Source organism: Typopeltis vanoorti, chromosome 6 (assembly GCF_054136105.1).
Source record: "Typopeltis vanoorti isolate ZY-2024b chromosome 6, IOZ_Tvanoo_1.0, whole genome shotgun sequence".
In the NCBI taxonomy this organism is placed as follows: domain Eukaryota; kingdom Metazoa; phylum Arthropoda; class Arachnida; order Uropygi; family Thelyphonidae; genus Typopeltis; species Typopeltis vanoorti.
In genome coordinates, this window is record NC_143554.1 from 38,268,835 (window position 1) to 38,286,435 (window position 17,601).

The following is a 17,601-nucleotide window of genomic DNA, read 5'->3' on the forward strand; positions in this document are numbered from 1 at the left end:
GACTTGCCACTATAAAAGGGTTGATATTCTGTTGTCTATTTCCGTATTTAATTTGCCACCTTCGATAAATATTAAGCTTTAATAGCTAAGATCTTTTAACTGCTGTACAGGTTTATGAAGGGCTTATCATGGGTGCTCGTCTGGCTGGAGCCACGATTTTGAAAACAGCAGAGCTGACTAGTTTTTCAAAAGGTGAATCCCGGCTGTTTAATGAGTGGAAAACTTACTGTGGTCCTAAAACAGTATGAGTAACGAGATCGCCGTCTTCTGAGAAGGCTTGTATAGACAAAAAGAACTTTTTGTGTTTGTGCGCGCGCCTAAAGCATTTAATGAACGCTGTTCCGATCCATATCTCACCGAACTATGGGCAGGCTATTGAAGAGTAATGGTAGTGGCAGTTGCATGCCTGTGGAGATCACTGATTTCCGTGAAGAACCAAAAATTTGGTGTACAGTAGTGTCAGAAACACCGTGACTGTACACTGGAAGACTAGGAAAAAGTCATGTGATCTATTTAACCACGGTACACCTTGATTTGTACCGACGATACGCAGAGAGTTTGGCGGGAGCCCCATGAAGCAATGAACGGAGCTTCCCTTGAAACACAACTCAAGGATTTGGAGGTGGTGTCATGGTATGGAGCGTGTTCTGTTGGTACGGAACGGGTCCCCTGTTATTGCTGGAAGGTATTCTCCATCGAATATCTGAACACTGTTGCCGATCAAGTCCATCCTAAAATGTAACTTTTTATCTAGCAGGTAATGGTTGTTTCATGGACGACAATGCCACTTTCCATCGCGCAAGAATTGTTCAGAGTGGTTTAGCAAGCATGACAGCAACTTCCACCATCTTCTGTGGCCATCATAAAACCCGGATCTGAACCCATTTAGAATGTATGGGATATGTTAGAAAAACAGATCCGAGAGCAAAGTCCTCTTCTATGAAATCTGAACCAGTTACATGACTGTTCCGTGAACGCGTGCTATGTTGTAAACATAGATGCAGTCCAACACCTTGTGGAATCTATGCCAAACCAATATGTTTCTGTGCTGTAATTCGGGCAAAGAATTAGAGGGCGGAATCACCCATGCTTGCACAAATTTTTAATACTTCAATCCATCCGTTCTGTAGGATGGAGAGCGTCCCATGATTAGGGGGTAACGACAAATTAATGCCGCCGGTACGCTGCTCCTCTGTCACATCCTCTACGGACAAGTATTTATACCTATAAATCTGTCTGTTTCTAATTCAGTGGCCAGTATGACACCATGCAATTGTGTTATCAGGTTTTGTCGACTTTTCTTCATATGATTCATATGGATAATGAACAGTAATAAAAAATAGCATAGCCTTTACACTTGATCTTTCTTCAAATTACATTACACTTGATCTTTCATCAAGCCATCTTCTTTTAATTTTTGAACCGTTACTTTGCATCTTAAGTATGGGCTGCATACTGTCCCATGTATAGAGTTTCACTTGATACCTTAAGTTCCTTTTTCAGACCTACGAAACTTTTATACAGACCATTACCATGATTTCAGAACTATTTGTAACTACTGTATTTCTTCTTCGACAATGTCAATCGTTTCGTGATTAGAGGGCGGAATCACCCATGCTTGCACAAATTTTTAATACTTCAATCCATCCGTTCTTTAGGATGGAGAGCGTCCCATGATTAGGGGGGTAACGACAAATTAATGCCGCCGGTACGCTGCTCCTCTGTCACATCCTCTACGGACAAGTATTTATACCTATAAATCTGTCTGTTCACAGAGCAGGTTCGCCTGTTTTGATGGAAGAAAAACCATCCTCCTGCTTATTGAGACCGGCTAACTCACCATTTTATTGAAAGGACTTAATAAAGGTGCCACACGTCATAGATGTGATTGTAATCCGAGCCTTTCAAACCAAAGGATATCTCTATACTAAATGAGCTAAGAAGGCTCTTCGAAATTCATTTCTTCGAGCTGCCTTTGCATATTTCGGATATCTAACAGCACTTCTGAACCAATGCAAAAATGTATTCATTATTGTATTCCTCCTGGTTAATGAGTTATATTGTTATACCAGTAGGCCGAGGGAATGTCTTCCTTTTCAACTAGTGGACTCGAATCCCATGAGGCATGAATAGTGTATTTAGGTGAATGGCATGAACAAATAATGCTTTTGATCGTTAGAGAAGTGTTTTTGGATTATCTAAACTTTAGCACAGTGAAATATCATCAAAATTAATTTTCATAGTTTGGTTCTTCCGAACACTGGGTTTGGAAGGAAATGGAATACAGTTGTGATACAATTCGTGTTACGAATAATGCGTTTATTGTGAGTTGTCTGTGATGTTTACCCATCGCATTATGTTCCCTAATATACACCGTCCCATCTATATCACATGAAATCAATCATACAGAATAGATTGGATCTGTGCGAATGTCCCCTCCCCTGCCTTTTGTGTACTTCAATAAAACGTTATGACTTCAAAATTGTTTCATTTCTGTGCTTATTATGAAACATCGATTTTAGTGCTGCCATCTATTGACAAAATGATGCATTACATCAAAATTTGATTATACTTAACATTTTTCCTTCTTTAGCATTGCCGGCTCTAGGGGTACTGGCACCCCAATGCAATTTTAAGTTGAAGCGCCCCTTACTTTTTTTTTTAAATGTACTTAGAATTTAAAGGTTAAAAAAATCAAAACACACATATTTTTAGGTAAAATTGTGTACTTTGAAAAATACAAATATTAACCTCTCAAACTGCCCAGGACGTCTATATACGTCCAACAAAATTTCTGGCTATGATCTAAACCAACTACTTTCAACCCAAAGCCTGTCATGAATTTTAGCAATACAGAGGAGTACTCCAGACTTCGCGACAGTGGCGCACTCAGGATTTAATCATGGAGGGGGCCGAGTACTCAAGAGTTAATCTTGGGGGGGGGGGGTTCAGTAGACGATTTGAGAATACATCTGCAGTGATCGCCGATACATGATACCCGTGATCTCCTCTGGCCCAGCTCGTGTAATGAAGTAGCGCCCGAGCACTACTTCGTTCGCCATCCGTTCACAGCGGCCAGATTTCCCGAGCGCTATAGGGTATTCCCACCTTATGGAACCGCTAATTCATAAGTAGCATAGAAATAGAGGACACGACACAACATAAATTTTTAAAAAAATAAAATAAAATTTTAATTAGGAAAAGATTTTTGGAAATTTTTCTAGTGTTTTTGTTTTTTTCCTTTTTCTTTTGGAGGGGGGCCAGGGCCCCTTGTCCCCCCCCCCTCCCTGGGTGTGCCAATGCTTTGCGAACACCAATCATACGCACTTTCGCACACCTAGATACGATGCATTCTGTTCGTTGAAAGAACATGGATAAAGTGCAATTTGGCCATCATGTCCATTAGAAGGTGCGATAAACCTTCACACTGAAGATAACATTCAACCAGAATATCTCGCGATCATAACTGTGCCTCAGTTGCTTATAACAAGAAACGCAGCTCCTTGTTATATGCTGGGTAACTGGACATTTAGTTATATTGCACAGACTAAAAATATGATTTTTTCTCCTTTTATTCTACAATTTTTAATGCCAGGACAAAATAGATCCTTAAATATTGCATTCCCTTGGAGAACCAGTGTCATTTTTATTTTTTTATTTTTTTTTTTGTGTGTGTTAATTTTGTCTGATTGCTTAGTCTACAATACATTTTATTTGTCCTGGAAGAATTTAATTCAAGATAATTATCTGAAATATTTTTTGGGAAAAAAAACGGGCTGTCGACGTTCCAGATTATTTTTATTTTTGTTCAAAATCAAATTTCGTAGAATACTTCATAGATTACCTGAAGGACGCGTTTTGACGACTTGGCTTTATAGATAATAATATGAAAGTTTTTAATCATATCAAATGTGAAGTGTGAAATATGTTACGAAAAGTATGAAATACGAAATTAGATATTTATAATTCAGTTACTATGAGCGGTCGTGGCAGCGGGAGGGGGTTTAGAATATTTCAAAACATACATAACATTTTGATCAATTCCGTATGGGACATGTCTCAAATAATTTCATCATATATATATATATATATATATACACACACACACACACACACACACACACACACACACACACACACACACTTTCATCATATATATATATATATATATATATGTATATATATGATGTTTTTCAATTACGAGTTCATTTAAATACTACTGAATATAAATTTACGATATTTTAAAATTAGGTTTGAAATAAGAATGTAATGCAATTTTATAAAAGCGGAAAAAATTGTTCTCAAACAGCATCTGTGTATCTCAATATGCAGGCATAACAACGTGACAGGCATATTTCCATACATCGTAGTAGTGCAAGGTCAAATAAAAAGTAACGTTGAAACCTTATTTATTGCAATAAATTTTGCTTGATAGCAATTTTTTTCCCCTAGAATATTTTAAAACTGTTGTTTAACACAAGCCTAGAAATTAGTACGAAAATAATTTCCACAATATTTTCTGTAACACATCTTCCAAAATGAATACACACGCGTATATATCGCAGAAATAACCAAACTGTTGACTTGGAATTTCCTAATGGAGGAAACTCCAGGTAATACAGGTTCACTCTTCTAAGTCAAGAGGTCATAAACGTTACAAATTCGCTACAGTTAGTCATTCTCATTATTTTAGATTTTCAGCTGAAAATAAATAGCAAGAAAATTATCACGTGCACTTTCTTTTCTCTCTCTCTCTCTCACACACACACACAAAGTACATTATAAATCACACTTCATTCTGACATCTCCACTCAATGAAAAAGAAAATACATAGCATTTTCATTCGCGCCTCACGTCCTAAGTGGCGAATGCACGTGTATGTAAAAAAACAGAGTCGGTAGTGTAAGGGCGCCCCCTGCAACGAGACGCCCGGTTTATCTAGTGCTTCTGCCAGCTCCTATTACACATAGCGAAAAACAACTTGCAGTCTTTGCTAAATGTTATTAAAAGTCGCAGTAATTATTACAATATATTTAGTGGATATCCACATATAATAAACTCTAATATTAATGTGTTTTTATTTTATTTTTTTCTACTTACTTCAGCTCCCCTATGCGACGCATCGCCTGTTTACCGTGTTAACCCGACCCTGACTACAAGATTCTCTCATATGTGATATGAGCATAAAATGACACCCGCTTTGTCAGAAGTGGTGTGATTACCGTGTTTTCTCTCTCGAGAGTTTTTTTAACCTCTATTTTTTATAAGATACAGTTAACAAGATTTGGGCACAGGAACAAAATTATTTACAGTAAAAATTGGTCCCTTTTAGCCGATTCCTGAAATAAAATCATTGTTCTTATATAATAACAATAGTAGGTGCTCCATTCTCCCCACCCTGTGCCTTCTGGAAGCTTAGGTTTGGCTTCTGGAAATACTTCTTGACACTCCTGGGCGTCTGATACGCTGAAACTAAGATAAGTCGTACCACGAACGCTGATGATCATTCTGGCTATGATCTAAACCAACTACTTACCCAAAGCCTGTCATGAATTTTAGCAATACAGAGCGGTACTGCAGACTTCGCGAACACCAATCATATGCACTTTCCTCCAGGGAATTTTTAAAGAGACCGTAACCTTCAAAATATTTTTATGGATTACAGTGATCAATAAAGAATTAAGACATTTCATTTAAAAGGAAATGGAAAAGGCTTTTGCCTACGCATATAAACACAGACATATATTTTACAATGCAATTTTAAAAAATATTATTTGCAAATGATGGAGCACAAGAAATTTTCTTTTTAAATTATAGACATGCTTACGACAATCCCTTGATTTAATTGCACGCATTTACACGAAACATATTCATCCATTTAACGTTCTGTTACTGCAAATACTTGTCATGCATATCTATAGCTCATTCACATAGATGCACAACGTGGGGTTTTTAATTGAAGACCTCAATTCGATTCTGTTGATCATATGAGGAAAACATTTCTTTGAATTGAAGTAACCACTTCCTATTCAGTAGACGGAGTTTTCCTTCTCGAATAATCGATTTTTCATTTTCCGTAAACAGACACACGAGCCTGAAAACATAGTGAAATCAGTCAGGAACATTTAAGCCTCAAGTTGTGAATACTATTATATTGACAAAGGAGAGGACAGGCATATTATGCGAGAAAATTGCGATAGGACCCAAATTAGAGAAGCGGATATGGGGATATGTGTTCTCCGCAAAAAAAAAAAAAAAAGGAACCTGAGAGGAGGAGGATATACTTAAGTAACCGATTAGAGTGTAACTGCTGGAGACGACTTAAGGACCAGTAGCTTTCCCGTGCAATAACTAAGCAACCAAAGTATATTGCAATGTTCGAAAACATTTAACTTATTATTAGTTTCTTACAGTAAGAGCCATCTTTGGAAAAAAGTAATCTACTTGATTCTTTTGCCATCCGAGTGCAGTACAGTCGTCGATTAGAACCGAAAACACATATCATAACTTAATTTTTCGAATCGTAAATAAATTAACCTACAATTGCATGTTACAGTTGTTGCAGGAGCCTTTTAAATTCATCTCCTATGTGAGGGTTGTGACGCGGGTTGAGTAATGAATGCTTTCTTCTTATTTCACGATGTAACAAGAAAGACATTTCTCGGACAAGAAAGCACTTGGCCGAGAAATGTCTTAAGAATATTGATGTATTCAGTATCTGTGTATATGTCTTTATAGATACGAGTATTCGTGTCGTCCTTGTTAATTTACTAGGATAACCAAAGAAAATTCCATGCTGACCAGTGTACCATTCAATTCCCCCCCCCCACACACACACACACGCACTCCATTCGCGCATCCCATTTTTTGTTTCTTCTTTTATATGTCGTATTTTTCAAAATAGGCCTAACGATGCCGTTGACCTGCTCAGCGAAGGAATGACTGATTTACTTGAACCGCAATGTCAATGCTAAATCATATCGCGACACGTTACGATGTTTGCGCGATCTTATCCTCTCCATTGGATGCAGTCTCAAGCGCTGCTACTTCCTGAATATTTGTCATGAAACGCGATTGTAATCGAACCAAACCGTTCTAATCTCTAGAAGGGAAAGGATGCTGGGAGCAACTACCATCTCTTTGGGCTATAACTGAACGAACTGAACAAGCAACAATGAGATAAAATTCGCGCGCGGAGGGTCATGTGCTGTAACAGAATGTTACTAGTTTAGTGATCTCTCTTTAATTTTTATACTCTGACATGGTCGTAAGTCTTTCAAAGCACAATATCTGTATTCTGAAACTTTCTAAGTTTCGAAAAAAATTATCATCCACAATAAATGAAGTGACAAACAAACTTGTACGACTATTTTAAGAACCGACATATACTAATAAGAGCCTGAATGTAACACCCCAACACTGTGTGTGTGTGCGCGCGCGTACACACAAAATTCCACGTAATCTTTGGAACAGCGTTATTGGACTGTCCAACTCGCCTTACTAATGTGCTACATAAGTTCATAACATTTTGTGGACGTGACTGTCATCGAAAAATTAGTGGAATGGAGAGAAACAATTGTCGCAAACAGTAATTTTTGGTAAAAATCAATGAGCTATGATAATTTTAGAATATACACACGCATATGTTACTTAAATTATTTTCCTATAAGTATCATTGGGATAATAACTTGACTGTTTTCAGTAATTAAATTCTAATTATTGTTTGTTTTTAATGCAGGTTGCATATTTTGGAGATACAAAAAACATAGTTGATTTTTTTAGCAACCTAGGAATGCAAATATCCCCACATTATAACCCTGCCGATTTTATCAGTAAGTATTTTGTTTTATTTTAAATGATATTTTAATAGTACTCATAATAGTTTAACTGCATTTGTAATCAAGATGAATTTTGATCTTTTGTGTTTGTGTGTGATCGCTGGTATTTATTCACCTTACTACATGAAATACTCTTCAAAATGTATGCGATAAGAGTATTTAAAATTTGAAGAGTATTTAAAATGAATTAAAAAATTGGTTCGCCATCTTTTGATCAAACTAATAACTAGTGTATATTTTCCAACTTCTATATATCGCATGAAACAAGAGATATGTCAATATTATTTGTGAGTCGGTTAATTATCATCGGACATAAAAAATTAACTAAATTGATGCTTCAGTAAAACTGTTTAGTATTTTCAAAAAAAGAAAAAAAAAAGAAAAAAAAAGTAATTACTTCATATACATCGACAAATTTAGGAGTTTTGTTTGTCTTCAGTCAAGCTTAGTAATATGGCATTTTTTACCCAAGCTTAAGAGTAAACTGATTTTTAAAACAATAACTGTTTACACTCTCGTTTATTCGCTGATACACTGGCCAACATAATTTTTGCTGACTTTTATATGAGACTTGTTTTTTACTAATTTGGGTGCGCTGATTTCAAATATCAAACCCATTTTTCTCTATCACGTCAGGTTTTTCCTCTATGGCATTTTCTTTTTGCTAATTTGTAAGTTTTTGATAGTTTTAAGGAGGCAGTACTATTTAGAGGATCAAAAAAATCGATTTTTTAATATTATTTTCTGAAAGTATGTACTTTTAGAAATCTGTTCCTAACTTTTTATCAAGAAATTCGAAAAATTCCCGAAGATATAGCCTATTATTCAAAGCGGTGCGCAGATCAGAATCGGAGCGCTCACCGCTCTTGTTTGTTAGTAAACGAATAAATGCGTAAGAACCTGCAATGGCATGTACTGGCGCTTTGAATGCGAGAGAGGCCGATAAACCGACTTAATACATTTAGGCGATGAAAAGTAGGCGAATACAACTGCCTAAAACAAATGAATGCTATATGCGTCATAGCGGACAAAGAACGATCGAAATCAGTCAATCGTTAATCGATCGTGAAAGTATGATCAGCGCTTATAACGTTTCAATAAAGTCTCTGGTTTTTTTTTGTCTTGTTAATTGCATGTTAGTCGGCAGTGAAGAAAATACATCATGTCTACTACTCGAAAACCTGTCAATAGTGTAGATTCCTTCTGCTACATTTATGGCAGCTTTACTGTTCCCAGTCAAAGGACAAATATCACTGATTTCGTTAAGAAAGTGTACTTTGCATACTTTGACGTAAAAATTGCAGATCAGGACAAGTCATGGGCTCCAAATAAAGTGTGTAAGTCATGCGTAGAAAATTTACCACAGTGGAGCAAGGGAAAACGTCAAAAATTAGATTTTGGTATTCCAATCATTTGGCGTGAACCGAAAAATCACGTAAATGATTGCTATTTTTGTTTAATTCAGACTTCTGGTTGTTATAATAAGAAGAATAAGAAAAAAATTGTGTATCCAAATCTCGACTCAGAAATTCGGCCAGTTGCTCATTCCAATGAAATAGCCGTGCCAATTTATAAAGGACGTTTACTAACAAGCGAGAGCGGTGAGCGCTCCGATTCTGATCTGCGCACCGCTTTGAATAATAGGCTATATCTTCGGGAACTTTTCAAATTTCTTGATAAAAAGTTAGGAACAGATTTTTAAAAGTACATACTTTCAGAAAATAATATTAAAAAATCGATTTTTTTGCTCCTCTAAATAGTACTGCCTCCTTAATACTATCAAAAACTTATAAATTAGCAAAAAGAAAATGCCATAGAGGAAAAACCTGACGTGATAGAGAAAAATGGGTTTGATATTTGAAATCAGCGCACCCAAATTAGTAAAAAACAAGTGTCAGATCATAATCAGCAGAAAACAATTTTTTTTTTGTTGTTGTTGGCCAGTGTAATTAATACAAAAAGATTGATTTTCCATACCGTTTCTATCTATAACGTGGAACGTAAATTTTGATAGATGCTCTATATTAATAACAGGAATTTCGTCCTATTTTTTTTTTTAATCTCGCACATGGATTTAAATCTCGATTTTTGAATTAGCTCTCTAAAATATCTTGGTACAAAATACGCTGTTTATTAATATTTTATCTAATATGTCGTTACAGAAATATTTATTTATGCGAAAGTTATTAAAAATAACTTTCGATATTCCGAGCATATCGAAAGTTATTTTTCATTTTATATATATATATATATATATATATATATATATATATATTGGCTGCTAAAGTTATCAATAATGAAACGACTTATTTTGACAAAAAGAACGACATGAACACTAACAGCATATGGATACCAAATCTTTTGTACCCAATAAAAAAAAAAATAAAAGTTTCCCTAAGGAAACTTAATTATTGGAAATAGCAAGCATTAGCGTCGAGTCACTTTGTTACAACTGAGAAAAGTAATAGTAGAACACAGTGGTGGCCGGTGAAAATTTTAAGTGGGGGTGCTGCATATACAAAAAAACAAACAAACAAACTTTTTTCCAAGTCAGTAACGAATTTATTAATAAATAAATTTACATGTTAAAAATATTTCATCCTCACCACGAACAAACACCAGTAATAAAAGTTTCGTATCAATACCAATGACAAGTGCAAACGAATATCGGCGTTAGATCGCAGTGCATTTGTTTCGTGTAACGGTAATCGAAAAAATATAATTCTTTTCATATTTCCAACAATGACACTCGTCATAATTCAGCCTTGTATCTATAATAAATAAATAATTATATGTTAATTTAATAAAATAAAATAAGATTTACAAAAAATAGTTCGCCACGCACACGCACCAATAATAAACGTTTCATATCTCACAGAAATAAGGCGCGTAAGCATACTAAAAATACACTGCCGCGTAAGCAGTTACAGTTGGGAATGACGTACATGCAATGACAAGAGCAAGCAAACGAATATCGGCGTTAGATCGCAGTGCATTTGTTTCGTAATCTAAAGCGTTAATCGAACAATTCCAATTATTAACTATTCAATCAATGTCAAAACATAAGCTGTAACCCTGAACATGTTGTACTGCATTTATATAATGTTGTAAGCATTGTTATTATTTATAAATGCAAACAAAATTTAATTTTTTCCTTGGGGGTGCTGCAGTGTCACAGTGCTTATGTACGGGTCGCCACTGGTAGAACATAAAGTAACAAGAATCTTTTTTAGTCGCTCGTCCTCTGAGCAATTGCTTTATTTTAGTCAACTTCTAAGTTGATTAAAATAATGACCAGTGTCTAGTTCCTGAAAACAAGAGCAATTCCACCTGCGTTTGACGTCAACGAATCTTTTATGTCTCATAAAGAATGAGACACATCCGCGATGAGTCTTTTAATGGAGGCGCCTAATAATAATAATAAAGAAGTCGGAAAGGATTAACATCAGTAAGAATTGCCGATGGCGCAACAGATAGCTGATACCATAGGACGACAAAGAAAATTATTTGAATATATTTAAAAAAATGTTTCCTTTTTAATATTCCCTTATTGATGATAACACAGCAGTTATCAAAGTTCGCAGGGAGAATTTTTTTTTATATCTGATTTAGAGCAATTTTAATTCAGTTTATTTTATTACGATGTAATTTCACTCTACTTCAAATCGGAATTAGATCTGAACCTTTTGCTATTAAGACAGGAATGAAGTAAAGAGATGTTTAATTCCTATTTAATTTATTTAAATTTAATTTAATTCCTATTTTATTAAGAAAATTATTTGAATATATTTAAAAAAATGTTTCCTTTTTAATATTCCCTTATTGATGATAACACAGCAGTTATCAAAGTGTGTAGGAAGAATTTTTATTTTATATATGATTTAGAGCAATTTTAATTCAGTTTATTTTATTAGGATGTAATTTCACTCTACTTCAAATCGGAATTAGATCTGAATCTTTTGCTATTAGGACAGGAATGAAGTAAAGAGATGTTTAATTCCTATTTAATTTAGTTTTTAAATAAATGAATTCATAAACTGTAAACGATAAATAACGTAAGCAGAACAGTAATATTAAGATATGTACTGTAGTGGTATATGCTTGGTTGGAGAAAATGCAGAAGACATTAAAATAACATTCAGAAAACTTAAAACTTTTTGCTGAAAAACCAGGATAAAACCGAATATTTTAAAGTATGTAGAAACAAACTTTTGACCAGTTTACTATCGATAACCCGAAATTTAAAAGTAGTGCTTCCTCGAAATATCTTGGAATACTCATTACTCATAATAAAATTAGTACAGAAATACAGAAAAAAAAATACATGCCTCCAATATATTTAGCATGCAATACGTCATTTATTATCTTCCAACATTCTATCAATTAGAGTCAAATTGGAAATATACAAGAAAATCAATCACTAGACCTATTGTTTTATAAGGAGCACAAACACCACGATGCAAAAGCTTTTGCAGAACTTTGAAAATAAAATCCTTAGAAAAATCTCTGGATATATTAGAGATCACGCAATCAGTAAGAGAAGACGTAATCAAGAACTATATGAACCCTATAAATCCCTACTTCTATGTGATGAAATCAAAGTTTGCGGATCGAGATAGCTTGGACATAGGGAAAGAAAGAGAATGGCTAAACAAGCGTTTAAGGCGAGGTCTGATGGAAAGAGAACTAGAGAAAGACCAAGCCCACGTTGGGTGGATAACATCCAAAAAGACATAGCCGAGATAGGAATCCTGGACTAGAGTTGAAGGTACTTCTTAAAATTAAATGTGCTTCTAGCAAAGATCCTTGGAGGTTCAGCAAGCTAAAGAAGAAGACACCTCGGATATAACTAGAGGTGAGTTATAAGGGGCTCGCGCGAGCCCTTTGTTAAATTTTTCTCAAATTTGCGAGCCCCTTGTTTAATAATCTTGTAGAACTAGAAAATACCACCGTGGAATGTATACATGCTACTACAATTGCTACTTTAAATTCATATGGGTTTTCTGATAACTATATAAAAATAATTTCATTGCAGTTTGTTCTGATGGAGCTAGTGTAATGTTAGGAAACAAATCAGGTGTTGCAATCAAACTTCTACAAAAATATCCCAACGTTGCGATTTGGCATTGCGCTCATCGTTTACACTTAGCATTAGACGATTCGATAAAAAACATTAAAGAAATAAATCATTTTGAAATATTTATGGATAAATTATATGCTTTTTATCATCAATTACTAAAAAATCAACGAGAATTAAACAAGATTGCAAGAGACCTTGGTATCGAAATTTTAAAGATCTGCCGTGTGTTTGGACCACGATGGGCAGCATGCAGTTTACGAACGGCTCTTGCTTTGTGGAGAAATTACCCAGCTTTATGCAAGCATTTTGCATCGAACGATAAATATAAGGGCTTTTTAAATCGACTTCTCAACTTGGAATTTTTAAAAGATCAAGCATTAATGATTGATATCCTACAGGAATTATCATATCTGTCAGAAGCTCTACAAAGTTGCAATATAAGTATTATAAGGGCCTCTTTTTTTTTTTTTTTTTTGCTTGACGATGCGAGCCCTGGATATAACGAAAGTTGTGACAGGCAATGTACCTTCATTAGATAATCTAATCTAATTAAATATTTTTGCATATTTTATTTTCTGTTTGAAAAGATTTTTTTTAAAGATGTTCTTTTCGCACTAATAATTTTGATTAATTTGTTAAAATTACAAATTATAAAAATTACAAATCTACAAAATAAATGTAAAATTATATTTTTATTTAATTTTTATCCTGGCATAATGGATAAATATTTCAATATTGTTTAGTACGTTGATTTCAAGTGTGGTGAATAAATAAATAAATGTGCTTTACTTTCACTATGAACTGGATCAACAGGTTTGAATTATATAATTTAAACACCTGCTAACAGTTTTTTTTTTTTTTTTTTAAACTAGATACATTTTTCGCCAAATAACGCATTTCTTGATATCGACCCTACAATATCTTGATTTGGTACAAGATGGCGTAGGTGTTAGTGGGAGAATTATGTAGTAGAGGAGAGTAGAGTGCCCTCACGCAGTCTTCGGAGGTATCACGCAGTAATAGTAAATTTATTTATTCTCACAAGACTAAAAAAACTTCGCGCAGTACAAAATTTCCCACTCCCTTCCTCTATTCATAGAAGTTACGATCTCGGAAAAATACCCCGGGCAAGCAATGCTGTGATTACAAAAGAGAACTGTTTAAAGTGATAATGACGGATATGCTTATGCCATTCAAGCAGAATGTTTAGAATCGAATGCTAAAGAAGCGAAGTTCGTGAGGCGAGGATATATATATATATATATATATATATATATATGTTAAAGATACCAAGCTATTTTAAACCTGGTTTTACTCCATTTCCCAAGTAAGCAAACAGACAAACAAGTCAAGTTTGCACCTGCAAGTGTTGCAAGTCTAGCTGACCCTGCAAGTAGTGCAAGACCAAGGCAACTCATGGTAAAAGTAGAATAAACTCTAATCACTAATCTTAATATTTACCCTTAATGCAAAGTACATTTCCTGGAGGAGATGTATGATGCTTTTATGCCGGTTGCATGTGTTCACCGGATGGCATGTTTTAGCGGAGGAAAAGCTGAGTGTGTTTAGAAGACCTGGGAAAATAAAATATAAACCTTCTACCTTCCTGAAACCAGTCATTTTAGTTCAACTGAAATGTTTGGACATTGCTCCTCTCGATTCATTTCCTAATATTTCAAAATATTCCCTAATTTTTTAATCACAAGTTTATCGCATAATTAATGCCAGCTGTTTGAAATTAATCATAAAATGAGAAAATAGTGTTGGAAAAAATCATCACCAGGTTTGGTCAAGTGGTTGAAAATATTTCAAACATAGCTTTTTAGAAAGGTTCAGAAGCGAGAGCTCATTGCTGTAGCCACCAGGTTTGCTCTCTGTGAGCACACGAATTAGAATTGCTAATATGTGTGGCATACGTACGAAATCATATAATTGTCAAGTTCATAGTTAGGCGTTGATATGCAGTAAAGTCATATATTAACTTTATATAATTAAATTTGATGTCACTGAGTATACGATATTTTAACTGAAATTACGAAATCTTCAGATGAATCCCACCCAAGAAAGGTTCCGAAACTTTCTTGGGTGGGATTCATATAGTACATTAGTACTGGTACTTTTCGTGGGCTGATAATCTGCTTTAGAGACCAAACATAAAACTTTTTCAAGCCACTTCAAGACTGCAACAAGCGGAGCGATGAAATTCGTCTACCACCTAATGATATTTACAAATATTCATGATGGGATTTACGGTTTGTTGGATGGATAGCAGGTAAACTATCCTGTTAGCCACCTAGGCAGGCGAAAAATGAAAAAAAAAAAAAAAGCTGTAGAAGAAGGGACTTCTCATAAATAATACCAGTTTATGATGTTTTAATCTAAATCCTGATGTGTGCTCGGATTCACTCGATCTTCACAGGAGAGTCACCGAAGAAAAACAGCGAGCGTGTTAGCCTCAATGACTACGTGTTTAAACCGATTTATATTCCGACTGTATATTTATAAACACTTCTAATATCACACACAAACTATTCTAAAAATATATTTACAATGTTTTTATATACTCATACAGTTGAGAACATACGCAATTTATGGACAGAAAATACTGTTGTTGGTGGGCGGTTGATTGCGTTTTGTGTTGATAGGCGTGAGTTGGAGGATTAAGTAGGGGAAACAGTGAGATGTGCATAGTGTAGTAGAGGATCTTTCCACGATGAGTCCTTAGACTCCATGCAGGTGTCCCGTAACAATAGTAATATGTTTACACATTTCGACCATTACAACAATCAATACGGAAATAGATATTTGCACAGATAGATTTCTAAATTTTTCAGGAGCATTTTTCAAAATGCCTAACCACCTATTTTAATTCGTTTGCTTCGTAGATATATAATAACCACTTTGGTAAGACAGATTTTATTCAAATTTGGTATTCAGAATCCGTAATAAAGCTCCCAACCCATTCTTCTTTCATATTAGGTTCAGTGGCCTGCCACGGCCATGTAACTTTGGCGTTTTCGAAACCTTATTGCTCATCATGATTGGGCTTTTCTGTTGTATCTGTAAGACCGAGATTGTTACTTTGCATGATGTCCAATCGTTTTGCCATAAAAATGTTGATTCCAACGAAAGTTGGAATGATTAAAAAAATTTCGATCCTAATTATCAGTCTTTGCGCATTTGAATCAAAGGACGTTTATAAAATCCTTTTTTTTTTTTTTTCTTCAAAAATGAGCTACAAAAACATGGTTCATTGCAGTGATAAGGAAAGAGATCACTCGACAAGAATACTATTGTGAATGCGGCATTTCTTCCTAAGGAAGTATAACTCAGGTTTTTCATCCCGCATACATACAAATCGGCCCTTCAGAACACACGCAATTTACAGACAAAAATTACTAGTTGTGGTGGTGTTGGAGGTGGGCGGCAGATGGCGTTGATAGAGATGATTCGTAGTAGAGGTTAGGTGCAGAGACAGTTGTAGATGTCCTCCCACGATGAGTCTTCGGACTCCTTGGAGGTATCAGGAATAATAATAATAATAATAATAATAATAACTCCTCTCTCTGGATTGAGAGATGTTACTGAAATTTGGTAATTTTCAGTAAAAATGTTATGGGTTCCAATTTCTTAGATAACAGCGTACCAGTCACGGGTTTTAGTTTACCCACGCGTGTTCTGCTTAGATTATTGTTCAAGACTTGATACTTCCAGCTGTCAAAAATTTAAATATTAAGTTGGGACATTCATATGAAATCGAATTCCAGATCATAAAAATTGAGGATAAGGATATCCTAGATGTCTGGAGTTAGATGAGAAATGATTAAACGAAATAAATAGTGAGGAATAGGGGTAGAAAAATACCCAGGAGGAACTGGTCATAAGCATATTTCAGTATTGGAGGTAGAAACGCTGACAGTAATCTGAAAAGGCTATATGTTCGACCGGATATCCCGAAATATGGAGACATATACATTCTATACTGCGTAACCAAGAAGGCTTTGTCAGAGGATCGAATTCCAAATGATCAGAGTCGGTTCTCAGTTTAGTACACATCTAGTAAAAGGAACATAAAACTTAATCTGATGGATGTTCTAGGTAAGCATACTTGAGAATGGCCAAGAAAATTTGTTGAAGAGAAACTAGAAAAGAACAAGCTGGATTGAGGCCAAAGAGGAGTTTTCAGGACCAAATTTTGATAAGACAAAAAAATAGATCAGAAATCAAGGAAATATAACGATTATCTGTAGTTAAGTTTGTAGATCTGGAAAAGCTATTCGAAACGCTATAATTATATGGTGTGTGAACGGAACACTGTACAGAGCAATGAAAAATCTGTGGTTGATTTGTAAGTTGATAATCAGAACTGAATGGTGAACAGGAAGATAGTGTGAAGTAAAATCGAGTGCAAGATAAGACCAAGTTACATGCTATCTCTGATGCTTGTCATCAGCTACGTTCATCAGCTACGTCAATCACATTACGAAGGAGAGAATACAATCAAACCTGGTGACAGTAAACTCATCTAATTTCTGATGTTATACCTCTAAATAAATTCTCTGTGTATAAAAAAAAAAATGACATGAAAATCCATAAAACAAAGACAAAAACTATTAAAACAGGCTGAAACATGTGGAAAATATTAAATGAATTATCATTAAAGAACCTATAAAATATGAAATA

At 34.9% G+C, this 17,601-nt stretch overlaps 1 protein-coding gene across 1 annotated transcript in view; it reads left to right on the plus strand.

Annotated features, from left to right (window-relative positions):
* The window catches only part of LOC150105389 (uncharacterized), a 243,796-nt gene that overhangs the window by 110,540 nt on the left and 115,655 nt on the right, over positions 1-17,601 (plus strand). The window contains exon 9 of the mRNA XM_090393946.1: positions 7,739-7,832. Coding sequence (XP_090250072.1) covers positions 7,739-7,832 — 94 coding nt within the window. The remainder of the gene's footprint in view (positions 1-7,738; positions 7,833-17,601) is intronic.